General features: G+C 44.2%; 1 protein-coding gene across 1 annotated transcript in view; it reads left to right on the top strand.

Annotated features, from left to right (window-relative positions):
- The window catches only part of LOC142495286 (dynein axonemal heavy chain 3-like), a 1,152,169-nt gene that overhangs the window by 429,089 nt on the left and 697,052 nt on the right, over positions 1-26,028 (top strand). The window contains exon 27 of the mRNA XM_075600542.1: positions 25,740-25,938. Within this exon, the coding sequence (XP_075456657.1) occupies positions 25,740-25,938 (199 nt within the window). The remainder of the gene's footprint in view (positions 1-25,739; positions 25,939-26,028) is intronic.

The raw sequence follows: 26,028 nt of genomic DNA, 5'->3' as shown, positions 1-26,028 counted from the left end.
TGAAGAAGAAGAAGACCCCTGTGGCCTGTTCCTGTTTGAGTTCGTGGATTGGTTTGAGAGCTTGCGGTGTCCCCAGGAATCGGAGGGTGGAGACATCTAAAGGTAAGGAAAAACATAGAATGTATGTTATTTTTCTTTTACAGGTTTTTTTTTTTATTGTGTATTTATTTAAAAGTATTTATTTATGTAATAATTTTTTTGGGCACAGCATTGGTACCACAGGCAAGCGGGGACCCCCGCACACCTGCGGAGACAACCTGGGACCCCTATGGTGCCCCCGTACACCCGTGGGGACCACCCGAGGGCCACCGCTGGCCTATAGTATCATTCCTGTGCATAAAATAAAATTAAGATCTTTTATGTATGTTACTTTGTATCGGGCGAGTCAAAAATTCCCAATGGGGCACAAAAACGTGCTGTTTAGTGCATATCCCCCTATGTGTGTGGTTTCTAGAAGCATTAACCTTTGCAGTAGGTTTATTGTGCCAGTTCTCTGCCTTTGGATTTAATTTTAGAACTGAAAACTGGAATTTCTTAGTACTAGAGATGTGCAAAAAACTCACACGGAAAAAAACAAAACTGGCAAATTCATCAACCTTTGTAAATATTCCCCTTGACTGTCTCTCACACAAGAAAAAAATCAATTTTGAATAAGTGAAAGAGAAAGAAAAGAGATCATTCTTATTTGAATATGTCTCACCCCAACCTTAGGTTAACTGGTGTCAGTGCTATATAAGGAGATAAGGACATTAGTATCATATAGAGTCCCTGTGGGCACAGCTGCTCTTTTATAACAGGACATGTGGTGTGAAGGCCTCTCTTAGAGCCAACAGCTCTGATTTGCATTAAAGAGAACAGGGAGGGAGGCATTTTTCGAAATGGAAATGCCTGGGCATACTCTATCTGGAAGGGAATTTGCTAGCACTGGGAGGGAGATTTGTAGAACAGCAAGTAAGGTGGAGCTTCTTTTCTCAAGTTATTTGGTTTCCACTGAGTGAAAAGGCATTTCTAAAGCATATAAAAACTCATCTCTTGTAATGTTCTCTTTACCTCTCCATCCTCAGAAGAAAAGTTCACATGAACATTTCCACCTGTTTTTGCTACTGTAGCATCCACCCTTTGCAGATCCTATAAATGTATGTACAGTTATTTAATATATTTATTGTGTGATTATAATAGACATGTTCTACAGTTTTCACCTGTTCTTTGTTTATCCGTACTTCTTTTGTTGCCCAGCAATTCACTAGCCCTGCCCTTCATGTGAACAAACCAATGTGAAATACACAAAGAACAAGTACCGTACCATGTAAGCTTGATTGCTAATAACTCATACTGTACCTGTTCCTGGATGCTGGTTTCCATTTCTCTCATTAAGATGTGCTATAAACCTATAAGTTTATGTATGACTGTTAATCCTCTTTTAGTGTTCACAATGTTTTAACATATATAGAATTTAGGCACAATAAATCCTTACACCAAAAATATTCAATCTAATATTTGGACCCCGTGTTCCAGGATACAAACATCAGGCATTGGGTGTCAAACCATTTTCTCCCTTTTCAAAGATCAGTGCCCTTTCAACATATATAGAAAGCCATACAAGTGGCATTTGTACAATGAAAGTTCACAGAAGGTTAAGAGAAGAATCTATGAGCTGAGGCAATGGTGTTTATATCGAATAGCAACTGCAGTGTTAGCGAAATTGCTCTCTTTTTCAATGAATAAGAAAGAAGATTGTGGATTGAAAATCCATTTAATTTGTTAGCACAAAAGTTAAGCCTGCATCTAGACAGTTATAACCTTCTTTTTTTTAGTACTTTTAACTTTCTGTTGATAACAAGCAATTCAGTTGAGGTGCCCTTTTTTATTTTGCTTCTCCACAAAACAAATCTACAATATAGTGACAATTTTTAATTCAACAATTTGTAGGTGACACTTGGCAAATATTTGGTATTGTACACTGTTGCTGAGTGATGTTTACAAAGTTAACTGCACTAATGCTTGATTGTTGTTTCACATAACGATGTTGTGATTTATGTATTTAAGAGCATGTAGCGTAGGTTCTAATGCTAACTCCATGTTTTGTGTTCTTAATAACTCTGCAGTATTTTATTTTATTATTATATTTCTTGTTTTTCCACACGTTTAAGAACAGGCATAGATAACAATGTCATTTCTAAATTCTTCCCATACGTGCCTTTAACTGCTATTGTAAAATAACAGAATGCAATAAAAAGACAGAAAAAAATGACAAAGAAAAAATAAATTATAAATTGTTAGAAACATGAAAATAGTTTCTCTAATTAAAAGGATTCTCCGTTGATGACATATGGTTACCTGTGAACATAGTTTAGACATTTGTGAAAAGTATTATTGTGAGGTTGGAGAAAGAAAAAGAGTCAAAATAAGACAGCATTTATATGGAATGCTGCAGAAGAAGAAATAATTAAATCAATAACATTAAAGAGAATCAGTCGTGTGACAAAAAGAAGCACAACCACAGCATAAAAAATGTTTGAAACATTTTGGCAAGTCCATTAAGACTTGATTGGGTACACAATCATACCACAATCACACCACAAATATTTTACAGGTCAAAGTATGTAACATAGCAAGGGGAAATTACTATTAGGGAATGCTGAAAGTGAAAAGATTGGTGCATGAGTAAAAGCTGAAATTTGTCCTGTAAACTATAAAAAGGTTTCATATTTATTTAATATTTTATCAAGATTAATCTCCCTGTCCAAACAGATTTTTTACGGTCCTGGCTAAATGTATTTGAGGACACGGTGTTACATAGAACGGTTACTTTGCAAAAGCAGCAAACAAACCCTGCTGGACTAAAAGATTTTTGTAGCTGTTAAAACTGCTTTGGTTTCCTATCCCCATTTGTGTTATCTTTTCACCTACTGTATGCTAAGTTACAAGAAACAGAGCCCAGTGATTCAGAAATATACCTGTTAGGAATGGAAAATAAGGATCAAATAATGATCACAAAGAAAAATGTTGATCTCTAAGAACTTTGGAAATGAATGCTTTTCTTGGGGAACAAAGCTGAATCATAATACAGCTAAACCCCGTTATAACGCGGTCCTTGGGGTCCACAACCCCAAGACCGCGTTACAACCGGGGTCGCGTTAAAATTTCACCGGCATCAGCTCTCGATTATTAATTATATTATGATTAATAAGTATGATTATTAATTACCATTAACAATTAATAATTTTTACTAATTAATAAGTATTACTAATTAATACTTAATACTTATTAATACCTATTTAGTAATAATAATTATTGATACTTAATTATTAATAACAATTATTAATACTTACTAATTATTAATAAGTATTAAGTATTAATAGGTTTTATTAATAATTAAGTATTAATAATTAGTATTAAGTATTAATTAGTAATAATTATTACTTAGTTAATTAATTGTTACTAATAATTAATAATCATACTTATTAATACATAATTAATCATAAAGAATTATTAATAATGAATTAGTAATTAAGAATTATTAATAAATTATTATTATTAATACATCATTATTAATTAATAAATAATTATTACTTAATAAAGAATAATAAATAGTTATATATTTATAAATTATACAATATAATTAAAATAATAATTTATAATATTCTATATCACACAGGAATTGAACCCAGGACCCCTTCATATGTTGGTTAGGAGTTCTACCTCTGCACCACAGAAGCTGTGTGATGTCATCCACATCTAGAAGTAGACTTAAGATTTAACATTGAAATGTACCCTGTGGCAATGTGTTGTAGAGGATAAATATATTTATAGGTTATGTCTTGTCACACCAAGCCTATGGTGTAGAGGTAAGAGGCAAGGCATTGGTATCAGAAGGACCCGAGTTTAATCCCTGAATGTGTTTTGTACAGGGAGCCCTTTCCTTGGTCGATTCGCTCCGGTTAAAGAAGTTGCCGTGACGTCACGTATCCGCGACTCGCCTACACCGGTGTCTCACTGCACACGGCCATCACCTTGGGGGCTGAGCTCTGTATGCTCAGTTAACCGTGAAGAGATCCGTCGGCCACCATCCACCGCAAGCTGTCAGATAGAAGCAGTAAAAAAGCAGTCCCTGTGCGTGCTCCAATGTATGTGTATGGAAAATATTGCAAAAAGAGATTGGGCACTGCAGAACAATGAGGCTGATGTAGGTTGATAAAAATAATTTATTAGGGCATAATAAGCCAAAGATTAAAACAACACAGGAGTCCCCTAACGCGTTTCTTGCCTCACAGGGCACTTTCTCAAAGGGTGACAAAGTTTGGGAAAAGGATGCCTTATATAATGCATCACCCCAGACAGGTGTTTCTAATGGGTGATTGCTGTAATGATGTAACAGCCAATCACAGTTGGACCTGAGACAACACCTATGTGGAGGTGAATTGCACCATAAAAAGCACCTGATTACATTTGAGTGAAAACATATAATACTATAATGAAACATAATAAAACATACATAATATAAATTAATTAATCATTTCTGTACCACCTACAATAAACCCTATGTGTGCTCATATGAGTTTTGTGTGAAAAGAAATTGGAAATAATGAAAATATTAAAAGAAAAGTGTTAAATATACTAAATGTGAAATATATACTATAATAAATAAAGTAAAATCAATGATACCAAACTAATGTGTATACTTGAAGTATGTCAATGTGAAATGTGAATAAAGCATTATAAAGAAATGTAAAAAAAACATTATATATAAAATTATGCGGCATATATAAAAAATGTAATAAAATACAATGTACGTATATGTATTCTTGTAAAAGAACCATATACATATATATGATATATGTAGGTGTTCCGTGCTACCCGTAACACGAAACATCAACATATCACATATAATAGTGGTCAATGAGGAAAACATTTATGTAATATATTGAAAGACCTTGTGTGTGTAACAAGACAAGATACCAAAATATAATTCTATAACCTATATCCGAATAATAGTGCTATATAGGCATGAAATGTATAGATATAAACAATACATCACATAATAACTAAACAATATTTACTTGTATAAAAACATAATAATATTAGAATGTAACCAAGATCACACATGTAAACTGAACGATGGAAGAGATGATCATATCCAAACAAGGAGAAAATATATATGACATAACAATATTTACTTAAACCATGTAAGAGCTGAGAACAAGAAAAAACATATAATAATGTATATGATTATAGTAAATCTATGAATACTATAATATTGAAAGATATGTTGATACAAACTATAAGATGAAGATTTGTTGAATATTATATGTGAACAAATGACGATGGCCAATTCTACAATGGACCACACACTGTGTTATCTATCAATTGGTGTATATATTGGATCCTAAACAAATTATAGAATAACCTGACGGGAGATATATTTTATGTTTGTAAAAAATGTATAAGCTCCCAATCTACATTAATGCCATTGGGGTGCAGAGAATCAAGCGTAAGGATCCAGAACATTTCCATCGTCAATTGTCCAAAGGGTTTAACTAAATGACCCTTACTCATGAGCACTGAAGTATTGTACTATAAGTTGTGTCATTTTGTATATTGCGCTGGCCTTTCTATTTTTTGTTAATATTTTTTCTAGTATATTTGAGTCCTGGTTCAAAAGAGAGATTGGTCTATAGGATTCTGGGTTCAAGGTTTTCCCTTCTTTATGAATTATTCTTACAAAGGCAGTTTTACCCGTCTTTATATATTCTTCTTTATCTAGAATTTCTTTGAACACTTTTCTAAGGGGGGGGGGGGGGCATCAATCAATAAGCTTTTTATAAAACTCTCCTTTTCATAGAATTTTCTCTCTCTTACTGTCTTTTCCAGAGAGTATAGTATCAGTCAGAGTTTTCACAAAATGTTGATCATATTCATTTGGGCCATAAACATTATATATTTTTAATTCCTCATTATATATTCTGACAAGACATTGTACCACCCTCCCCTCCAGTGGAGATAACTTCATATGGCAAAGATTTGTTTATTAAGACTGCTACCCCTCCTTTTTTCCCAACTGCTGGGGAATATATACATCTAGCCACCCAATCTCTCCTAAGTTTTTCACTTTCTGTCGCATCTAGGTGAGTTTCTTGAATTAATGTAACTTCAGCTTTAAGACGCTTAAGGGGCTTCAGAATTTTATTTATTTTGATAGGAGAATTGATTCCTTTAACATTCCATGAAATAATTCTTATAGGGAACTTAAACTCTCAAAGGATATACCCAGTGGAACTATTCATAATTGTTAGCACAGGTGGAGAGCCTGTGTGGATAAACAGCCGAGTGGGGCATGTAATATACATAACAACATCAGAAAAACAGAAAACTAACCCAAAACACAAATAACAGAAATCTTAACATATATTGACTTTCTTAGGAAGATACATGTAATAGTAATCTTCAGTCACAAAGCTCCTTACACACCCACGGTTATACAGGCATAAGTAATGACCAAACGAAGGTAATACAACCGGAGCTTTGTGACTGAAGATTACTATTACATGTATCTTCTAAGCATACCATTCTGTATACACATAGATACATTGGGTATCTTATGGATTGTTGACCTTATACCCATTCATTTAGGCTTCTTATGGTTTATATGTTTTTCCCTGACCTACCCACTGAGCTTGCACGGCTTTGGTAGCAACACTAGGGATACCATGTGATATATGCACAATATTCATTACCATTGATCTGGTATTCCTTATTTCATTGGTTGCTACCCCCCTCCCACCCGCTCCCCTACAGGGTTATGTTAACATCAAAATTTGTTTTATTTTTTATGTCACTTGTGTCTCGCCGTTATAAAAGGTTTATTAAAGTTTTTTTTAATTTTTTTTTGGATTTTAATAGTGGATGCCACTGCTATACTTTAGACCAGTAGACATCCTCTGTGGACATATGGTCCTTTATGGATTATGTGTATCTATCTTTCTGTAAGGGGGTCACCCCCGGTTCCCCTGATCTTCCTTTGCCCCCTGCCTTACCCCTGTGGCAGTGGGGGAAGGGGACGGCGACTTCTCCCGGCAGGCACCGCCCTCTTGGTTTTGGCACGAGCTTCGCTCATGCGCAGTAAAGATCGCGCACGTGGTCCCCATAGAAAAGAGCTTTGCCAAGGACTACAATTCCCAGCAGTCTCTGGGTACTGCACTTTCACCCTTGTCACAGGCAGCAATGAAGCCAATAGAGCTGGCAGATTCTCATGCTGCAGAGTTGCAACAATGTTGTGTGCAGACAGGGTTTTTGTCAGTTGCAGCACATTGGGCAGTCAGAGACCGGAGCAGCCCAGGGAAGGAGGTAGGGTACAGGAGTCAGGGACTCCCTGTACTAGGCCAGCACCCCCAGGGCCCGAGATAGCTCAGCTCCCCAGTAAGGTGAGTGTTGCCAGGGGCAGCCCTCAGGTTAGGGACCCTGCCACTTACATTAGTGGGAGCTGGGAAAGAAAGGTTACAGAGAGTTGGAGTCAGGGAGCTGTGAGGGAAGGAAGGGTGCGGGGAGCGATTGCAGCTCCTGCCCCACATAGGTACCCACACCCCAGGTAGGCCCCAACTCCCCACTAGTTTAGTGGGTAAGTGCTGAGGGAGGCCCAAGATAGGGACGCTGCCCTTAGTATAGAGTGCTGCCTTGTCAGAGTCACGGCTGTTGGTGCTGTGAGGTCTGACAGGCAGGCACCTTGTTGCGCAGCACGTTGGCTGCAGCATCCAGTGAGCTACAGCTTGCTGCTGTAGGCACTGGGACTCGTTAGGTCTTAGTAAGTACAGTCAAGGCTGGGAAGAGTTAGGGGAGTGGGGCAGGTTATTAACCCCGGTAGGCCTCTAGGAGTTTTCCCCAAAGCCACTTTAGGTTGCGGTACCACAGGGACAGGCCCTAGGTTAGGGTTCCTGTCACGTTAGTACCAAGTGTTAGTTAGGGACTCAGCAGACGCTGCGGTCCCTGTGAAGCGGTTCGGACCCACGTTGGGGTCCGCAGAGACTATTCCAGAGGGAGACCGCCCTGGCGGTCTGCGTACAAAGGGAGTTCGGTTGGAGGATCAGACGGATTCATCACACATCTGACCCTTTGCAAAGCCAGTTGCTGATCCGAGTACCGGAGTGCTCGGCAGGTACCATACAGTCATAAGTGCACCAACGGGCCCCTTAGTGTAACTGTGACTGCGCAGTCACCCACGTTCTCTCCAAGAGTGCGGGACATTGGGTGGGATTCTCGGGACACTGGGTGGGATCACCTGGTGTTGGGGAAGCGTCCTGCGCGACGCAGTAGGTGTCTCCTCTAGAGAGGGACACAGGTTATATTATGGTATTACCGTGATATGTTGTTTGCATGTTAGTAAAGTCCTTAGATATTATACCTCACCGTGTATGTTATTATTGATTGTCCTGCGAGGAACCACTCCCCCTCTGGTGGGAGCCATCGCAGGTGGAGGCGCTGAATTGAGTAAGTGGTTACCCCTAGTATAATTGCCCCAGGTTCCCCGTGGCGGAAGCTCAGCCCTCCTGCGAGCCAACAGGTAATGCACCACACCTATGGTAACACCGTATGTTCCTTGCACCCACATCAGATCTGCGATTGGTGGGGGGGGAATACCCGTTACATTTGGAGGCGCTGCTGAGAGAGACCTGGGGTGCCCTGTTTTCATTTTTTCCAAATTGGCCAATTTAGATTTTTTCACCATGTTTGGGCCTGCAAGCCATGAGGCCCACGAACGAACCAAGAGGACAGAAGTATCTCCGCGACATGTGCTAGTAGTAGGGGATGTTCCCAGTAGTGCTGTGAAGTTGAGGGAAATTTGTGAGGACCTAGGGAGACTCCTGGGCATAGACCCAGGGTGGAAGAGGATAGAGCACCGGTACGACCCCACTGACCAGTGTTGTAGACTATGGCTAGTAACGGATCAGGAAATATGCCGGGAAAATGTCCCTCCGACCTTACATTTCCCAGGGGCCCCACCAGAAGGCTACCCTCTTGCATACTCAGAGAGCCTTAGTGAGATTACCCGACCTGTGATCAAAATGGAGGCTCCCTCATCAAGGGAGTCACACCTAAAATGGCGTCTCCCGCCAAAGCAGGAGAGCACATGTGCTGCTGACTGCAAGCCTGCACCAAATTGTGTTGCAGAAATCCGTCCGGGACTGGCGGGAAAACCAGAGCTCCGCCCCCGCAATGTGAGTGACTCAGTGATAGAGCGAGCCCCTCCTTTACATTCCACCAGGGGGAGCAAGCAAAGTGAACAGCCATCAGCAACTGCTGTTCCCATTAAAAACAGTACAGAGTGCAGAGAAATACACCCTCATTTATATGGAGCTTGGCGGTCTAAAGGAGGGAAAATATCCTTTCTGGTGTGCCCGTGCCTACAAAAGGACTTGAGTCTATCTGGTGGTATGGACTTTAACCATTTTAGGCTACCAATAGAATATCGGATGGCCGTGGTGGAGGACGAGGGGTGTATACGATGTGTTTGTAATCAGTGTGACTTCCCAGGTGGCAAACAGACCTGGGGCCCCAAGTGTGCCAGCTGCGGGGCACAGTTTCTAAAGCCTGTGCTGCTGCAGTCTACAGTCCCAGATCCCAAGCAGGAATCTCAGATGGCAGAACACAGAGATGAAGATGCTGTTACTTGCTCTACCTCAACCACGGAGGTGGAGGAGCTGACAGACAAGGCTGCCCTAGTCCCCCGTTGCAACCAAGAGGGAAGGACTGAGGCCCAGCCAGCTACGGAAAAGGACGAACCATCGGTGGCGATGCGCCTACCGGCGAACCACCCCAGCAGTGAGACAGAGGAATCACAGGGTTAGGTGTCTGTACCCCCATCTTCTTTCAGTGAATTCAGCCGCCAGCCACTCGTGGTGATGCGCCAGCCGGCGGACCACACCAGAGAAGTTGGGGCCAAAGAATCACCTACTTCGGTTGCAGTACATCCAGATGCTATGGGCCCGTGTGCCCTACAACGGCCAGTCCGGCCTACAGAGGTACCATCGGTCCCAGGCGTGGGATCAGTACCTGCTAATGAAGACAAGGGTGAGTTGACTGCCCCAGGGGTGTTGGGTGTGAGCCTCCAGGTGACCGCGAAGCACGATAGCTTCTTAAGTCTGGACACCAGGGCGAATGGCTCCACTCGACATCGCGTCCTGGCGGAGGTGTCCCCCCTAGAAGATAGCTGTCCCGCAGTACGAGTGGACCAGTACTTACCGCCTATCGTTCCAGATGAAGAGAAACCCATCGCAAGCCAGCAGAGTGGTAAGGAACCCCCTTGCTCCCCACAGGCTCCGGTGGAGGTGACCGTGAAAAATGCTCCAACTACCGTTCATGCGGAGCAGAAGAATGTAGCTGGACATCCAGGTGTCAGCACACGTGAACCGAGTGTGAGCCCGTGCGCTCCGACTCAAATGGTTCCAGGACTGGGATCCAACGCTCCCGAGTTTCAAGCCAGTGAGTGGACTGTCCCAGAAGTGTTGTGGACATGTCCCAAGACAGCTGAGGTGGGAACTGACAGCATCCTCGAGGACCTGTTGGCCACCGGGAATCACCGCAGTGGTAAGGTATCAACCCTTTACCCCTTGCAGGGTGAAACAGAGACTTTGAGAAAAGAGACGTTATCCATTTCTCGCTTCCCAGTGGAAGCCTCGCAAGTTCGTAGGGACAAGGACTGTGTAGGGAAAGATTCAGGGAGACTGGCCTCCTTTAAGCCCAAAAAGGAGCGCCTCATTCGCCAGGTAGTGGACCGCGGGAAAGGTCCCGGCCTCCTGGCCTACCGCATCCATGCCGCGGATGGCCGGGTAAAGGCCTGGTTAAAGGACACTCCACCAGGGGGAGGAAGTAGTACGGAACCGGTGACTGTTACCCCAGAGCGTGCTCGCCCAGAGATTCTCCCGGGGGAGGCTCACAAACGTAAAAGTGAGGTACCCCCACATGATCAGTTAGGGGCACCCCACCATTGGGCTGGCCTCGGGTATTACTGTGTGTGATATGCCATGTATCAGTGATGTTAAAGTCAACATGTTAAGTTGTACAGTTTATGCAATGCATTTTTATTGTGTAACTTTCTGTAATGTGATGCTGTTCTCCAAGCAGGGAACGTTGGTATTTTCACCAGGGGGAGAGTGTAAGGGGGTCACCCCCGGTTCCCCTGATCTTCCTTTGCCCCCTGCCTTACCCCTGTGGCAGTGGGGGAAGGGGACGGCGACTTCTCCCGGCGGGCACCGCCCTCTTGGTTTTGGCGCAAGCTTTGCTCATGCGCAGTAAAGATCGCGCACGTGGTCCCCATAGAAAAGAGCTTTGCCAAGGACTACAATTCCCAGCAGTCTCTGGGGACTGCACTTTCACCCTTGTCACAGGCAGCAATGAAGCCAATAGAGCTGGCAGATTCTCATGCTGCAGAGTTGCAACAATGTTGTGTGCAGACAGGGTTTTTGTCAGTTGCAGCACGTTGGGCAGTCAGAGACCGGAGCAGCCCAGGGAAGGAGGTAGGGTACAGGAGTCAGGGACTCCCTGTACTAGGCCAGCACCCCCAGGGCCCGAGATAGCTCAGCTCCCCAGTAAGGTGAGTGTTGCCAGGGGCAGCCCTCAGGTTAGGGACCCTGCCACTTACATTAGTGGGAGCTGGGAAAGAAAGGTTACAGAGAGTTGGAGTCAGGGAGCTGTGAGGGAAGGAAGGGTGCGGGGAGCAATTGCAGCTCCTGCCCCACATAGGTACCCACACCCCATGTAGGCCCCAACTCCCCACTAGTTTAGTGGGTAAGTGCTGAGGGAGGCCCAAGATAGGGACGCTGCCCTTAGTATAGAGTGCTGCCTTGTCAGAGTCACGGCTGTTGGTGCTGTGAGGTCTGACAGGCAGGCACCTTGTTGCGCAGCACGTTGGCTGCAGCATCCAGTGAGCTACAGCTTGCTGCTGTAGGCGCTGGGACTCGTTAGGTCTTAGTAAGTACAGTCAAGGCTGGGAAGAGTTAGGGGAGTGGGGCAGGTTATTAACCCCGGTAGGCCTCTAGGAGTTTTCCCCAAAGCCACTTTAGGTTGCGGTACCACAGGGACAGGCCCTAGGTTAGGGTTCCTGTCACGTTAGTACCAAGTGTTAGTTAGGGACTCAGCAGACGCTGCGGTCCCTGTGAAGCGGTTCGGACCCATGTTGGGGTCCGCAGAGACTATTCCAGAGGGAGACCGCCCTGGCGGTCTGCGTACAAAGGAGTTCGGTTGGAGGATCAGACGGATTCATCACACGTCTGACCCTTTGCGAAGCCAGTTGCTGATCCGAGTACCGGAGTGCTCGGCAGGTACCATACAGTCATAAGTGCACCAACGGGCCCCTTAGTGTAACTGTGACTGCGCAGTCACCCACGTTCTCTCCAAGAGTGCGGGACATTGGGTGGGATTCTCGGGACACTGGGTGGGATCACCTGGTGTTGGGGAAGCGTCCTGCGCGACGCAGTAGGTGTCTCCTCTAGAGAGGGACACAGGTTATTTTATGGTATTACCGTGATATGTTGTTTGCATGTTAGTAAAGTCCTTAGATATTATACCTCACCGTGTATGTTATTATTGATTGTCCTGCGAGGAACCACTCCCCCTCTGGTGGGAGCCATCGCAGGTGGAGGCGCTGAATTGAGTAAGTGGTTACCCCTAGTATAATTGCCCCAGGTTCCCCGTGGCAGAAGCTCACCCCTCCTGCGAGCCAACAGGTAATGCACCACACCTATGGTAACACCGTATGTTTCTTGCACCCACATCAGATCTGCGATTGGTGGGGGGGGAATACCCGTTACATTTCTTTGAGACATTCTGTCTATCTGTGGATATTGTATCCTCTAGCTACAATTTTGTTACATCAGGGACTTCGAGTCCATACTGAGGATATTTGTATCTTTGAGTGGTGTAACTAGTTCTTGCCGTGAGTGCAATCAATGGGGGACTTCAGTGACCCTTGTCACTTTCTTTCACTATATAGCCTTTTCTCCGTGCACCTGGCTTTCTATATATTATTCTTTTTGATATTATGGTTTGAGCGATGTCCCATTCTCTTGTTTTCGCCATTTTAGGAGATTCTGTTTTCTTGTCACTTTTCTCAGCTCTCTTCTGTTAAGCTGTTCCAGCCAATTTACTTCCCAGATTGCTGGCCATTGTGCTCCAGGGTCTGCACTGTGGATCACTGTGTTTTCAATTTTATTTTTTATGGATTTTTTCCAGTGTGATTTTGCTTTGAGGGTGAAGCTACACTGGAGCTACGACTGTTCTCACTGGTGCCATACCAGAAGTCCATGGCTGCTTCTTAAAGGTTACATTATACTGCACTCACTCTATACAGCCTACATTACTTTATGTATAATTTTGTATTTGTTACTGTATGTTTCTTTGGCATTTTCTCTAAGAGACAGCTACAGAAGTTAGAATTGGATAGTATGAGTATCTGAATGTTCTCTCTGGTAAAACCATTACTTTTATGTCAAGCATCCATTTTCAAATTTTTATCATTTATTTACACAAAAGTCAAGTCTTGCAGAATCTTGCCAGTTGGTTTGACTGACGGTGTACTGTATATTTTTGAAAGCAGCGTTTAGGGCCGAAAGGTTAAAAGGCTTTTTGTTATCCCTAACAATGTCACACAAAACAGGCTTTTGGACTTAGAAATAAAATCTACCATAAGTACATTCCAGAGATTCAAAACGTGGGTCAAATTACATATGTCATGTCACCTTTCTTTAGTTGCAGCCTAGAAGTTTTTTAGTTAGTTAGTGCTATGCTTGTTTTTCACGCATGTTCAGTTTGCCCTTCTTTCAGTTGCAAGTGATTATTCATAATGAGCATCAAGCTCCTTTAAAATAGATTTATTCAAGATTAAGCAGACTGCTTTTGATTTTCATAGTGACTATAAAAATTAAACACCTCATTAATCAACCAGATTTCAATTAAATATCACAGACTACAGACACAATACACAGATATGGCTAGAATCCTTTGGTTTTATATATTTGTAACATTTATTTTCAATCTTAGAGATCCAAGTCCAGATAAATAACAAAACGACAGTAGTAGGATTATACAAATAGTGCATTCTGGATGTGTGTCCTCATTCTCTTATATTTAATGTGTGCTTCTAGGATGGCTACATTAAATGACACTATGGGAATTGTGATCAAAGTCTGCAAGCTGAATAATTGGTGCATTGCCAATACTAAAGTATAAACAGCACCCAATTTATCAAAGACAAAAATGCCCATTGAAAGCCAGATCATTGTTTCTCTGTCATAAGTGTGTTGCTATATTTTGCACCAGTATTGCTGCAGGGATGATTAAATGGTCATCAACCGGTATGGTTTAATTGCACAGTACTAATGTCTTATTAATCATCTCAAGAATGTTCACAAGGCTGTGTTTTTTGCCCAATAGTATTTGGGTGGTATTTGTTAACTTTGTAAAGCACCACCACCCATCCAGCACAACCACCCAGCATCGCCACCACCCACCACCACCCATCCAGCACCATCACCCACCGACCCAGTACCACCACTCACCCACCACTACCCAGCATCACCACCACCACCCTTGACAACCCAACACCACCACTGAGAACCACCACCACCAGACACCACCAGCAACCACCACCCACAACCACCACCCACCCAACACCACCCAGCACTACCACCCACCCAGCTCCACCACACAGCATCACCCCGCAGCACCATCCCCACCACTGAGCACCACCACCCATCCAGTACCATCACCCATTCAGCACCACCACCAAGCACCATCTCCCACTCAGCACCACCACCCAGGACCACCAACTCAGCACCACCACCCCGCACCACCACCCAACAGCACCCACCCAGCACTACAAAGCACTACCACTCACCACTATCACCCACCACCAACCCCACCCAACATGTCAACCCACTCAACACCACCACCCAGCATTGCCATCCACCACCACCACCACCCAGATCTGCACTCCTTTGTTTTCCTAATTATACTGCAATGTGAAAAACATGTGTAGTGATGTTCCCTGGCCCTCCCTCTGTACCTCCGCTGCGGGTGGTGATCGTGGGCGCTGGCAGGGACGAGCGGCAGACCTGCTGGCACTTTAGGAAGGTGGGGGCTGAGCAGGGAGCGTTCCGCGGTGGCCCGATAGTACAGGGCGCCACCATGTTGTGTTTCGCACATGCGCAGTACCATGCGCAATGGGAGGCCCTGAGGAAGTTTGCGCATGCGCAGTGATTAGCGCGTGAATGCTGGCCAATAGAAGAGAGGCTCTGAGCTGGGACTACAATTCCCATGAGCCTCAGCAGGGACACGTAATGCCGGAGAGCGAATAGGAGAGGAGGATTGTGAGCAGGCAGGAAAGGGAAGTGTGGGGGAGAGACCACGCTAGCAGTGCGCCCCGGGGAAGCAAGGGGAGAGGAGGTGTGTGTTGCCGGGTGTCAGTGACCCCACCAGCTTGTGGTACTGCAGGGAACAGCCATATATATAGGGACAGCATACCCTTTACTGTACTAGCAGACATGGACACAGTATTCTTTCTGCGCTGCTGTGCGGTCAGTGGTTTGGGAGCAAGCTGCTGGAGACAAGCAACTACTTGTAGGAGACTACGCTGGATCGGCAGATCCTTTGTGAAACTCATTTACCGACTGCGGATGCGGTCGGAAGGTATTATAAATAAGTGCACCAACACTGGTACCTGCAGGCGCTGATCCCGCCTTGGGGGAGGGTTCTTTGGGGACACTGGGTTGAGTGACCAAGGGACTGGTCCAGTACATTGGACACGGTGTGGGGTACACGCGTTGGTGGGAAACGGGGACATTGCTCCAGTGAAAGTGTGGCAAAGCCACCGGTGTCTGATTGCTAAATACCAGCCATTCATGCACTGTGATTTTATGTGTTATATGTGTGATAAGAGTATATCTAAGTTTTGCATTTACTGGCTAGTAAAAGGTTACAACATTGTTGCTTATTATCATTATTCTTGCCTAGGGGAATCTTACTTATTGGGGATCCTGGGTAAGTGGAGGCGCTGCCAAGTACATATTGTTACCCCAGGCTCCCAGTTAGCGGAGGCCCAGATCTCGCTGAGCCAGCAGGTATATACAGCATTAGTAGTCTTTCTATATCAGCAGGAAAGAGGGCTACACATGCACAGAATAATAGAAATGTTAGAAATAGAGTCAGTGAGATGCATCATATTTTGAGACAACATTGAATTAATGACAAACGATTCTTCTGCTAGTGGGTACATTTTATTCCATTGCCACCGCAGGTTTGGTATTAATTTGCAAATGGGTTCACAACCGGAAACAGCAGCAATCAAAAACTTGTACTTGATACACAGCAGCCCTAGGGACCTCAGATGTCTGTAGTAGTGATAACAACATTTTGTCATTACACTCAAATTTTACTATGAAGAGTAGTCCTGCTTTTATTTCTGTTCCATAATAAACATATTTGGCCATATTATTAAGAGGTGCTAATCACAAGACTCCTTACGGTGCAGTCACACACTGCGAGGGGCAAAATCAGTGCCCATATAGCACCAAACTTATATAAAAAAGAAATCCCATTAAAAGCAATTTAAAAAAAGACCTTTGATAGGTCTGGTGCAATTGTTTGCAGCTGAGAGACTAAACTATCCCAAAGTGTCCTGGGGAAGCGTGAGGCCTCTTATGGCAATGTAGTGCTTCATAAATATGGCCTGGAGTTGTGACCATAGAAGACAAAGTAGATGATAATAAGTATTATAGTACTTGCAAATATTAGTTCCATTGCAAAAAAAAACGGGCTGCAGGGGGTGGGTGGGTGTGTGTGAAAAACGGGCTGCAGGGGGTGGGTGGGTGTCTGTGAGAGAGAGTGTCCGTCTGTCTGTGAGAGAGAGTGTCCATCTGTCTGTGAGAGAGAGTGTCCGTCTGTCTGTGAGAGAGAGTGTCCGTCTGTCTGTGAGAGAGAGTGTCCGTCTGTGAGAGAGAGTGTCCGTCTGTCTGTGAGAGAGTGTCCGTCTGTCTGTGAGAGAGAGTGTCCGTCTGTCTGTGTCTGACAGAGAGAGTGAGGTCAGAGAGAGTGAGGTCAGAGAGAGTGAGGTCAGAGAGGGTGAGGTCAGAGAGAGTGAGAGAGTGACGTCTGAGAGAGAGAGTGAGGTCTGAGAGAGAGAGAGGTCTGAGAGAGAGAGAGAGTGAGGTCTGAGAGAGAGAGAGAGAGAGAGGGAGTCAGAGAGAGAGAGTGAGATCTAAGAGAGAGAGAGAGAGTGAGGTCTGAGAGAGAGAGAGGTCTGAGAAAGAGAGAGAGAGAGAGAGAGGTCTGAGAAAGGTCTGAGAGAGAGGTCTGAGAGAGAGAGAGAGAGAGAGAGAGAGAGGTCTGAGAGAGAGGTGTGAGAGAGAGAGAGAGAGAGAGAGAGAGAGAGAGAGAGAGAGATCTGATAGAGAGAGAGGTCTGAGAGAGAGAGAGAGGTATGAGAGAGAGAGAGAGAGAGGTCTGAGAGAGAGAGAGAGAGAGAGAGGTCTGAGAGAGAGGTTTGAGAGGAGTGAGGTCTGAGAGAGAGAGTGAGGTCTGAGAGAGAGAGTGAGGTCTGACAGAGAGAGTGAGGTCTGAGAGATTGAGGTCTGAGAGAGAGAGAGAGAGAGAGAGAGTGAGGTCTGAGAGAGAGAGAGTGAGGTCTGAGAGAGAGAGAGAGAGAGAGAGAGAGGTCTGAGAGAGAGAGAGTGAGGTCTGAGAGAGAGAGAGAGAGAGAGAGAGAGAGAGTGAGGTCTGAGAGAGAGACAGAGAGAGAGAGAGTGAGGTCTGAGAGAGAGAGAGAGCGAGTGAGTTCTGAGAGAGAGAGAGAGAGTGAGGTCTGAGAGAGAGAGAGAGAGAGTGAGGTCCGAGAGAGAGAGAGAATGAGGTCAGAGAGAGAGAGATTGAGAGTGTGTTAGTGTCTGAGAGAGACACCAACTGCGCACTGCAACTGTTAGGTATGTATATACACCTTTGTTTTTACTTTGGGCGCCGCGGAAAAATCCTGATCGCCTTGGGGAGCCTTGAAAAAATTCTGATTGTTTTGGGAAGCCTTGAACCGAAAAAGTTTGGGAACCACTGCTATATGCCAATCTAGTGCTGGATGAAGGCCTCCTCAACGATATGTGTGTGTGTGTGTGTATGTATGTATATACATATATAAAAATATATAAATATATATATATAGGCAATACGATACCGAATCAAGATGAAATATCAGAGGCAGAACTCCAAATGGTAATCAAAATATTGTATTGAACCAACAAGACATCATTCCAACGTTTCGGTCCGGTTTGAGGACCGAAACGTTGGAATGATGTCTTGTTGATTCAATACAATATTTTGATTACTATTTGGAGTGCTGCCTCTGATATTTCATCTTGATGCGGTATCGTATTGCCTAAATTATTTTATATGATTTGCACCCAGTATTTTGTTGATTCAGACGGAGTGCTTGTGGTTCTTTCAAACTGCTATATACAGGTAAACCCCGTTAAAACGCGCCTCGTTATACCGTGAATCGGTTATAACGCGGTTTTCCCGTGGTTCCCGTTTTTTAAAAAAAAAACACACTCTCACTGCACACACTGTTCACTGCACACACACTGCTCATTGCTCACACTGCACACACTGCTCACACTGACACACACTGCACACACACTGCTCATTGCTCACACTGCACACACTGACACACTGCTCATTGCTCACACTGCACACACTGCTCATTGCTCACACTGCACACACTGCTCACACTGCTCACACTGACACACACTGCACACACACTGCTCATTGCTCACACTGCACACACTGACACACTGCTCATTGCTCACACTGCACACACTGACACACTGCTCATTGCTCACACTGCACACACTGACACACTGCTCATTGCTCACACTGCACACACTGACACACTGCTCATTTCTCACACTGCACACACTGACACACTGCTCATTGCTCACACTGCACACACTGCACACTGCACACACACTGCTCACACTTACACACATTTATGCACACTCACAGACACTTACACACACTTACGCACACTCACAGACACTTACACACACTTACACACACTTTCACACACTTACAGACACTTACGCACACTCACAGACACTTACACACACTTACACACACTCTCACACACTCACACACACTCACACACTCTCACACACTCACAGACACTTACACACACTTTCACACACTCACACACACTTACACACACTTACACACACTCACAGACACTTACACACACTTACACACACTCACAGACACTTACACACACTTACACACACTTTCACACACTCACACACTTACACACACTTACACACACTCTCACACACTTACACACACCAGCACCAACACCCGCTCCCGCCCCCCCTCCTCCTGCGCAGGCAGCGGGGACAACGGTGGGGAGAAGGTGAAGTGGGGACCGGAGGGGCATCCCCCCTCCCATCTCCTGTCACGCGGTGACAGGGGGAAGCCGGGACCGGAGGGGCATCCCCCCTCCCATCTCCTGTCACGCGGTGACAGGGGGAAGCGGGGACCGGAGGGACATCCCCGCTCCCATCTCCTGTCCCGCGGGGTGAATATGCGCTGATGCGGCGGCCATTTTTATTCCCGTGACCCCGTTACTAATGCGGACCGCGTTATAACGGGGTTTACCTGTATATATATATATATATACATATATATATATACACAGTTATGTGAAAAAGAAAGTACACCCTCTTTGAATTTTATGGTTTTACATATCAGGACATAATAACAATCACCTGTTCCATGGCAGGTCTTAAAATTAGGTAAATACAACCTCATATGTACAACAATACATGACATATTACACCTGTAACGCGTAGCTCACCACAAACGAAGCCCGGCCGCGGTACTGAGGTAGGGAATTGAGTAACGCCAACCCACAGCCACACGGGCGCGCCTAGAATGTAGATTGGTCGTGCTAGCCAAGTCAGGCATATAGACGTGAGAATAGTAGAGGGTACTTGCCAGGTCAGGATTGGAGAGTAGCGGATCGTCGGGGTATATAGCCAGGTTCAAGATTGGAGAGTAGCGGATCGTCATGGTGCGTAGCCAGGTTTAGAATGGAGACTGGAGAAAGGTAGGTGCAATTCCAGATCAGGAGAAGAGAGGTGCGAAGTTCAAGGTACGTAGCAGGGTCAGGACGCGGCAGGATCAACAGGCAAGGCAAACAAGGCAAGGCAGGAGAATACAGGAACAGGATGTAGCAAGATACAGCGTCACACAAAACTATGCTCAGCAATGAGAGTCTGGAGCAAGAGGGTATATATAGGGAGATCCTCCAATGAAGAGCCAGGGCGGTATCAGGGAACCGAATCCTATAGGCTGCTGGTGCACACAGGTGTGCCCTATGATGCAGCCTGATAAGGCATGGAGGTGGGACCGAGCGCGAGCCGCGCGCGTCACTGAGGTCAGGGGGTGGAGCCCGGAGCGTAAGTCACTCCCACACCGGTCCAGTCCATCACCAGGGCGGGGGCGGAGACTGGGGCATGAGTCAGAGGTGAGGCTGGATGAGCGCAATCGCCGTGCGCCGGAGCGGGGGGCGGAGCCGGAGCCCGCAGGTGAGCAGACAGGCCACGCAAGTTCCGTGCGCGTAACAGGGCCGCGAGACTGCGCATCCTGGGTGTCCGTGGCAGCAGGTGTTTCCAGGTGAGGAGATAGTCTCCAGCCTCCAGGATGGCGGATCCTCACAACACTGTGTCATTATTTATTTAAGAAAAATAAAGCCAAAATGGAGAAGCCATGTGTGAAAAACTAAGTATACCTTATGATTCAATAGCTTGTAGAACCACCTTTAGCAGCAATAACTTGAAGTAACCATTTTCTGTAGGACTTTATCAGTCGCTCACATCGTTGTGGAGGAGTTTTTGCCCACTCTTCTTTACAACGTTGCTTCAGTTCATCGGGGTTTGTGGGCATTTGTTTAAGCACAGCTCTCTTAATTTCCAGCCACAGCATTTCAATCAGGTTGAGGTCTGGACTTTGACTGGGCCATTGCAACACCTTGATTCTTTTGTTTTTCAGCCATTCTGTTGCACATTTGCTGGTGTGCTTGGGATCATTGTCCTGTTGCATGACCCAATTTCAGCCAAGCTTCAGCTGTCAGATAGATGGCCTCACATTTGACTCTAGAATACGTTGGTATACAGAGGAGTTCATGGTCGACTCAATGACTGCAAGGTCCCCAGGTCCTGTGGCTGCAAAACAAGCCCAAATCATCACCCCTCCACCACCGTTCTTAACAGTTGGTATGAGGTGTTTGTGCTGATATTCTGTGTTTGGATTTCGCCAAACGTGGTGCTGTGCATTATGGCCAAACATCTCCACTTTGGTCTCGTCTGTCCAAAGGACATTGTTCCAGAAGTCTTGTGGTTTGTTCAGATGCAACTTTGCAAACCTAAGCCGTGCTGCCATGTTCTTTTTAGAGAGAAGAGGCTTTCTCCTGGCAACCCTTCCAAACAAACCATACTTGTTCAGTCTTTTTCTAATTGTACTGTCATGAACTTTAACATTTAACATGCTAACGAAGGCCTGTAGTGTCTGAGATGTAATTCTTGTTTTTTTTGCAATTTCTCTGAGCATTGCACGGTCTGACCTTGGGGTGAATTTGCTGTGACGTCCACTCCTGGGAAGATTGGCAACTGTCTTGAATGTTTTCCACTATTGAATAATATTTCTCACTGTAGAATGATGGACTTTAAATTGTTTGGAAATGGCCTTATAACCCTTCCCAGATTGATGGGCAGCAATAATTGCTTCTCTAAGATCATTGCTGAGGTCTTTCCTCCTTGGCATTGTGTTAAAACTCACCTGAATGCTCCAGACCAGCAAACTGCTAAAAATTCAGCTTTTATAGAGGTGGTCACATTTGCTGATGATCAATTTATCAAGGGCATTTGATTAGCAGCACCTCTCTGTTACTTAGCATCTTAATTCCTATGGAAGCAGTAAGGGTGTACTTAGTTTTTCACACATAGCTTCTCTATTTTGGCTTTATTTTTGTTAAATAAATCATGACACTGTGTAATATGTCATGTGTTGTTGTCCATCTGAGGTTGTATTTACCTAATTTTTAGACCTGCTAAGGAACATATGATTGTTATTAAGTCCTGACATGTAAAATCATAGAATTCAAAGAAGGTGTACTTTCTTTTTCACACATTCACACAACAACAGAAATTAGTCAGCAGAAAACTTCACAACAAACTTAAAGACACTGATAATGGCACAAAACCGTGCAACAACAAACGCTGCAAACTCTGCAAACATTTATGCCAAGATCCCACAGCCAGTCACAGCCATGGAACACTCAATGTTAAAGGATCATACAGTTGCACATCCAGGAATATAGTGTATATGATTCAGTGCAACAAATGTGACCAAGGTTGCTACATTGGGGAAACCAGCCCAAAACTACCAGGCAGAATGAATATGCACAGACACTCCATACTCCATCACGAAGAAGGAAGGTACTGCTCACCTGTGGCACATCATTTCTCACAGCCAGATCATTCCATAAATGATTTAAAAATCAAAATCCTCAATGGAATGTTTAAACGCACACAAGAACGGAAAACATTTGAACTCAAAATGATAAGACTCTTTGACACCAAAACCAAAGGACTTAATGTGGACATGGGTTTTCTCACACCCTATCAAATTTTTTTGTAATTATCCTGCTTGCCTCTATTCTTTCCACACTTTCTCTCCCCCCCCCCACAGCATCCCTCCCCCTCCCCCTCCACACCATTCCTTGTCACCCTCCCCTGGCTTCAAACACTTTTAACACCCTACCTTATCTACAGTACATATCTGTATTGTTTTCCCTCTCTACACTGTTTTAGCCATAGATTCCGGTGTATATCAGTATTGCTGGACCTGAAGAACAGAGAAGAACTCTCGAAAGCTTCTCCTTTGACATAAATTGTTAGTCAAATAAAAAGGTATCACCTAATACTGAAGAACTCATTTATTCTGCACTATCACAACTGGACTAACACGGCTATTTTCTGCTATATATAAATATATATATATATATATATATATATATATATATATATATATATATATCTCAAATGGAAATATAACTGTATGCTCATTTGCATGTCTTAGGCAGGTCTGCAATCCCACCTTTCACCATTATCACCCAGCACACAGCACTTCCACTGCAGCAAGGGATTCTGGGAAATGACACGCAAATGAGCACACAGTGCCACTTTTTGCTTCAAAACCATTTTAAAGTGGCACTGTGTGTTCATTTGCATGGCATTTCCCAGAATCCCTTGCTGCAGTGGAAGTGCTGTGTGCTGGGTGATAATGGTGAAAAGTGGTGTTGCAGACCTGCCTAAGACATGCAAATGAGCATACAGTTATATTTCCATTTGCTATATGCTTTGCTGTGGAGGGTTTTTGTCACTTTTTTTACTCACCGTAACTTAACTAAGTATATATATATATATTTAAAGCAGAAAATAACCGTGCTAGTCCAGTTGCGATAGTGCAGAATAAATGAGTTCTTCAATATTAGGTGATACCTTTTTTATTGGACTAACAATTTATGTCATAGGACAAGCTTTCGAGAGTTATCCTCTCTTCTTCAGGTCTAGCAATACTGATATACAAAGGATTTAATGGCTAACATTTAGCCATACAGTATAGCTTATACAGTATGTTTTTTACCTCACTGATAACTGTCCAGAATGTCCCAGGAGCTCAGTCCTCTCAGTTGTAATTCCCAGCTCCGTGTTCCACAGCTATGCCTGGTAGCTAGCTGCACCGATCTGCGCCCGCGTCTCCATCTCCTACCGGCTTCTCTCCTCACAACAGACACTCTCCACTTTTGGGTCACGTGATGTGATGTCTTCAGCTCTCTTCTCGCGTGAACATGGGGATATTTCACCGGCCATGCTCCAATTAGCTCTAACTGCTCACCGTGCAGCAGATGATCTCTCCCTCTGTTCACGGCTACAACGCACACCTTGTGAGTTTCATTCTTATAGTGTCCTTAATAAACCTATTTTACAGATTTATGCTATGAGCCTGTGCTTTCTATTTTTGTTATATATATATAGCCAGGTCACCTGATGACTACTATTATGCCCTTGGGCTGGCAATAAACCCTGGTACAATCAGGTTGCCAGTACTTGGGAGGGGGTTTTTCCCCTCCTTGGAGCTGCACTTTAGTGACAACGGGTGGTGGTGACATCAGGCCTGGGCATGACCAATCATGAGCCAGACCTGATGCCCTCCTCCTGGCTGTACTTAAGGGCAGTACCGCCCAAAATGTAGTAGTGTCCTTCCCCCACTGAGGAAGGCAGGTCACACAACTAGGCGTTTGAGAGTGGGGCCTTCCCTTGTGCTCTTCCCTCCGGGAGAGTGAGTGTGGACCATACCTCTGCCTCTGCTAGGGAGGTGGGGAAGATCTAGGATGGCTGCAGGTGCATATGGCCTGTAGTGACGGTCCAAGGACCATCCTTCAGTGAGAGCTGGGACTACTGCATTGGGCAGAAGTCTGCTGTGTAACTGTGCTGTCCATAAGACATAAACCATTCCTGTTGTTGTATACCTCCTGCCTGGTGTGTGACCTTACTGGGGGGAGAGGTAATAGTTCTACCGTGGGAGATCACCTTCAGTTCCTGGAGCCTACGGCAGACGGAGGCGCTGCACTGCTAAAGAGATATGTGGGGTATGAACCCCAGAAGCCTGGTCCTGTGTCCCCACTACCATTGGCGGATGACTCAGCCCTCCTGTCTCCAGCAGGTATATGCACCAAAAATCGTAGTAATGGACAAATCTCCCACCCGGTGGGGGAAACACTGTTACATAAGACATCTAAAGCATGGGGAAATTATGTCCAGAATTCCAAATATAGAATTCTACCTAATATTTCTGCCTCTTATTCTGTGAATCATTACTAAATAAAACTTTAACAGGTTTGACAAATCAAAACTTCCCAGATCTACCTACAGTATATAACTTTAACATCATTATTCTTGTACAGTATCTTTTGGACAGCATACTACAACCATTCATAACACAATATAGGCACACTTATTTTGTGCCATGGTCCCTAGAAAGCACTTTTTAAGGATTAGCTACAGTATACTAAAACTGCTGCAATTAAAAACCATGATCTTGAGAAACGTTTTTAAATAATGTTCCAATAATAGAAGAACACTTGTAGATTATTTTTCTGGCTTGTGCATCTGATGTCCAATATTTTAGCAGTTTCTTTTGTTTACACTGGTTTGTTTTATTACTTTACTAGATTGTAATTTTTCTGCCCTCTATTTTCAATGAGCTAGCACTATTGTGGTGTTTGTGTATTCTTTTGCTTTCAAATTCTGCTCATTCAATTATGTCTTGATGTGTGACAGCTTTAATTCAATGTTAATGCTTTTGTAAATAATAACACTTGACAACAGTTGATCCTGCAATCTGTGGGAAAAATAACAATGCATAACAATATGATTCATTCATATCCATTTGAAGAGAAGTCTGGGTACTGTACATAACTTTACTGCATAAAGAATAGCTGTCATCAGTGTGTTAGAAGTGTGTATAGAGAGAAATAAAGAAGAGGAATAATGTACAGTATGCTGTGTCACATGGACGGTCCTTCATTACACAAAGCAAGGCTCCTGTCAGATTAAGAAAATCACCAATAACTAAATCAACTTATTTCTCTGTTACAGCCCGAGATGTGGTTTCCAATTTGAATTTCGGTGGAATTAAAAGCACCTCTGATTTCAGCTGGATTGCACAACTGAGATATTACTGGGAAGAAAAAAGAGTTGTTGTACGAATGGTTACCACAAATGTACCATATGGATATGAATATTTGGGCAACACAGGGAGACTTGTAATTACCCCCCTCACAGATCGGTGCTTCAGGTACATTTTTTCTCTATTGCATTATATCATATTGTAGGCTAAAGCTGTAAAATTCCGGGCATTATTGAAATCCCTGCTCTCTGATTGGTT

The sequence above is a fragment of the Ascaphus truei genome, chromosome 5 (genome assembly GCF_040206685.1).
Source record: "Ascaphus truei isolate aAscTru1 chromosome 5, aAscTru1.hap1, whole genome shotgun sequence".
In the NCBI taxonomy this organism is placed as follows: Eukaryota; Metazoa; Chordata; class Amphibia; order Anura; family Ascaphidae; genus Ascaphus; species Ascaphus truei.
The sequence above is the reverse complement of the archived record's forward strand: the minus strand, read 5'-3'. Positions and strand labels throughout refer to the sequence as shown.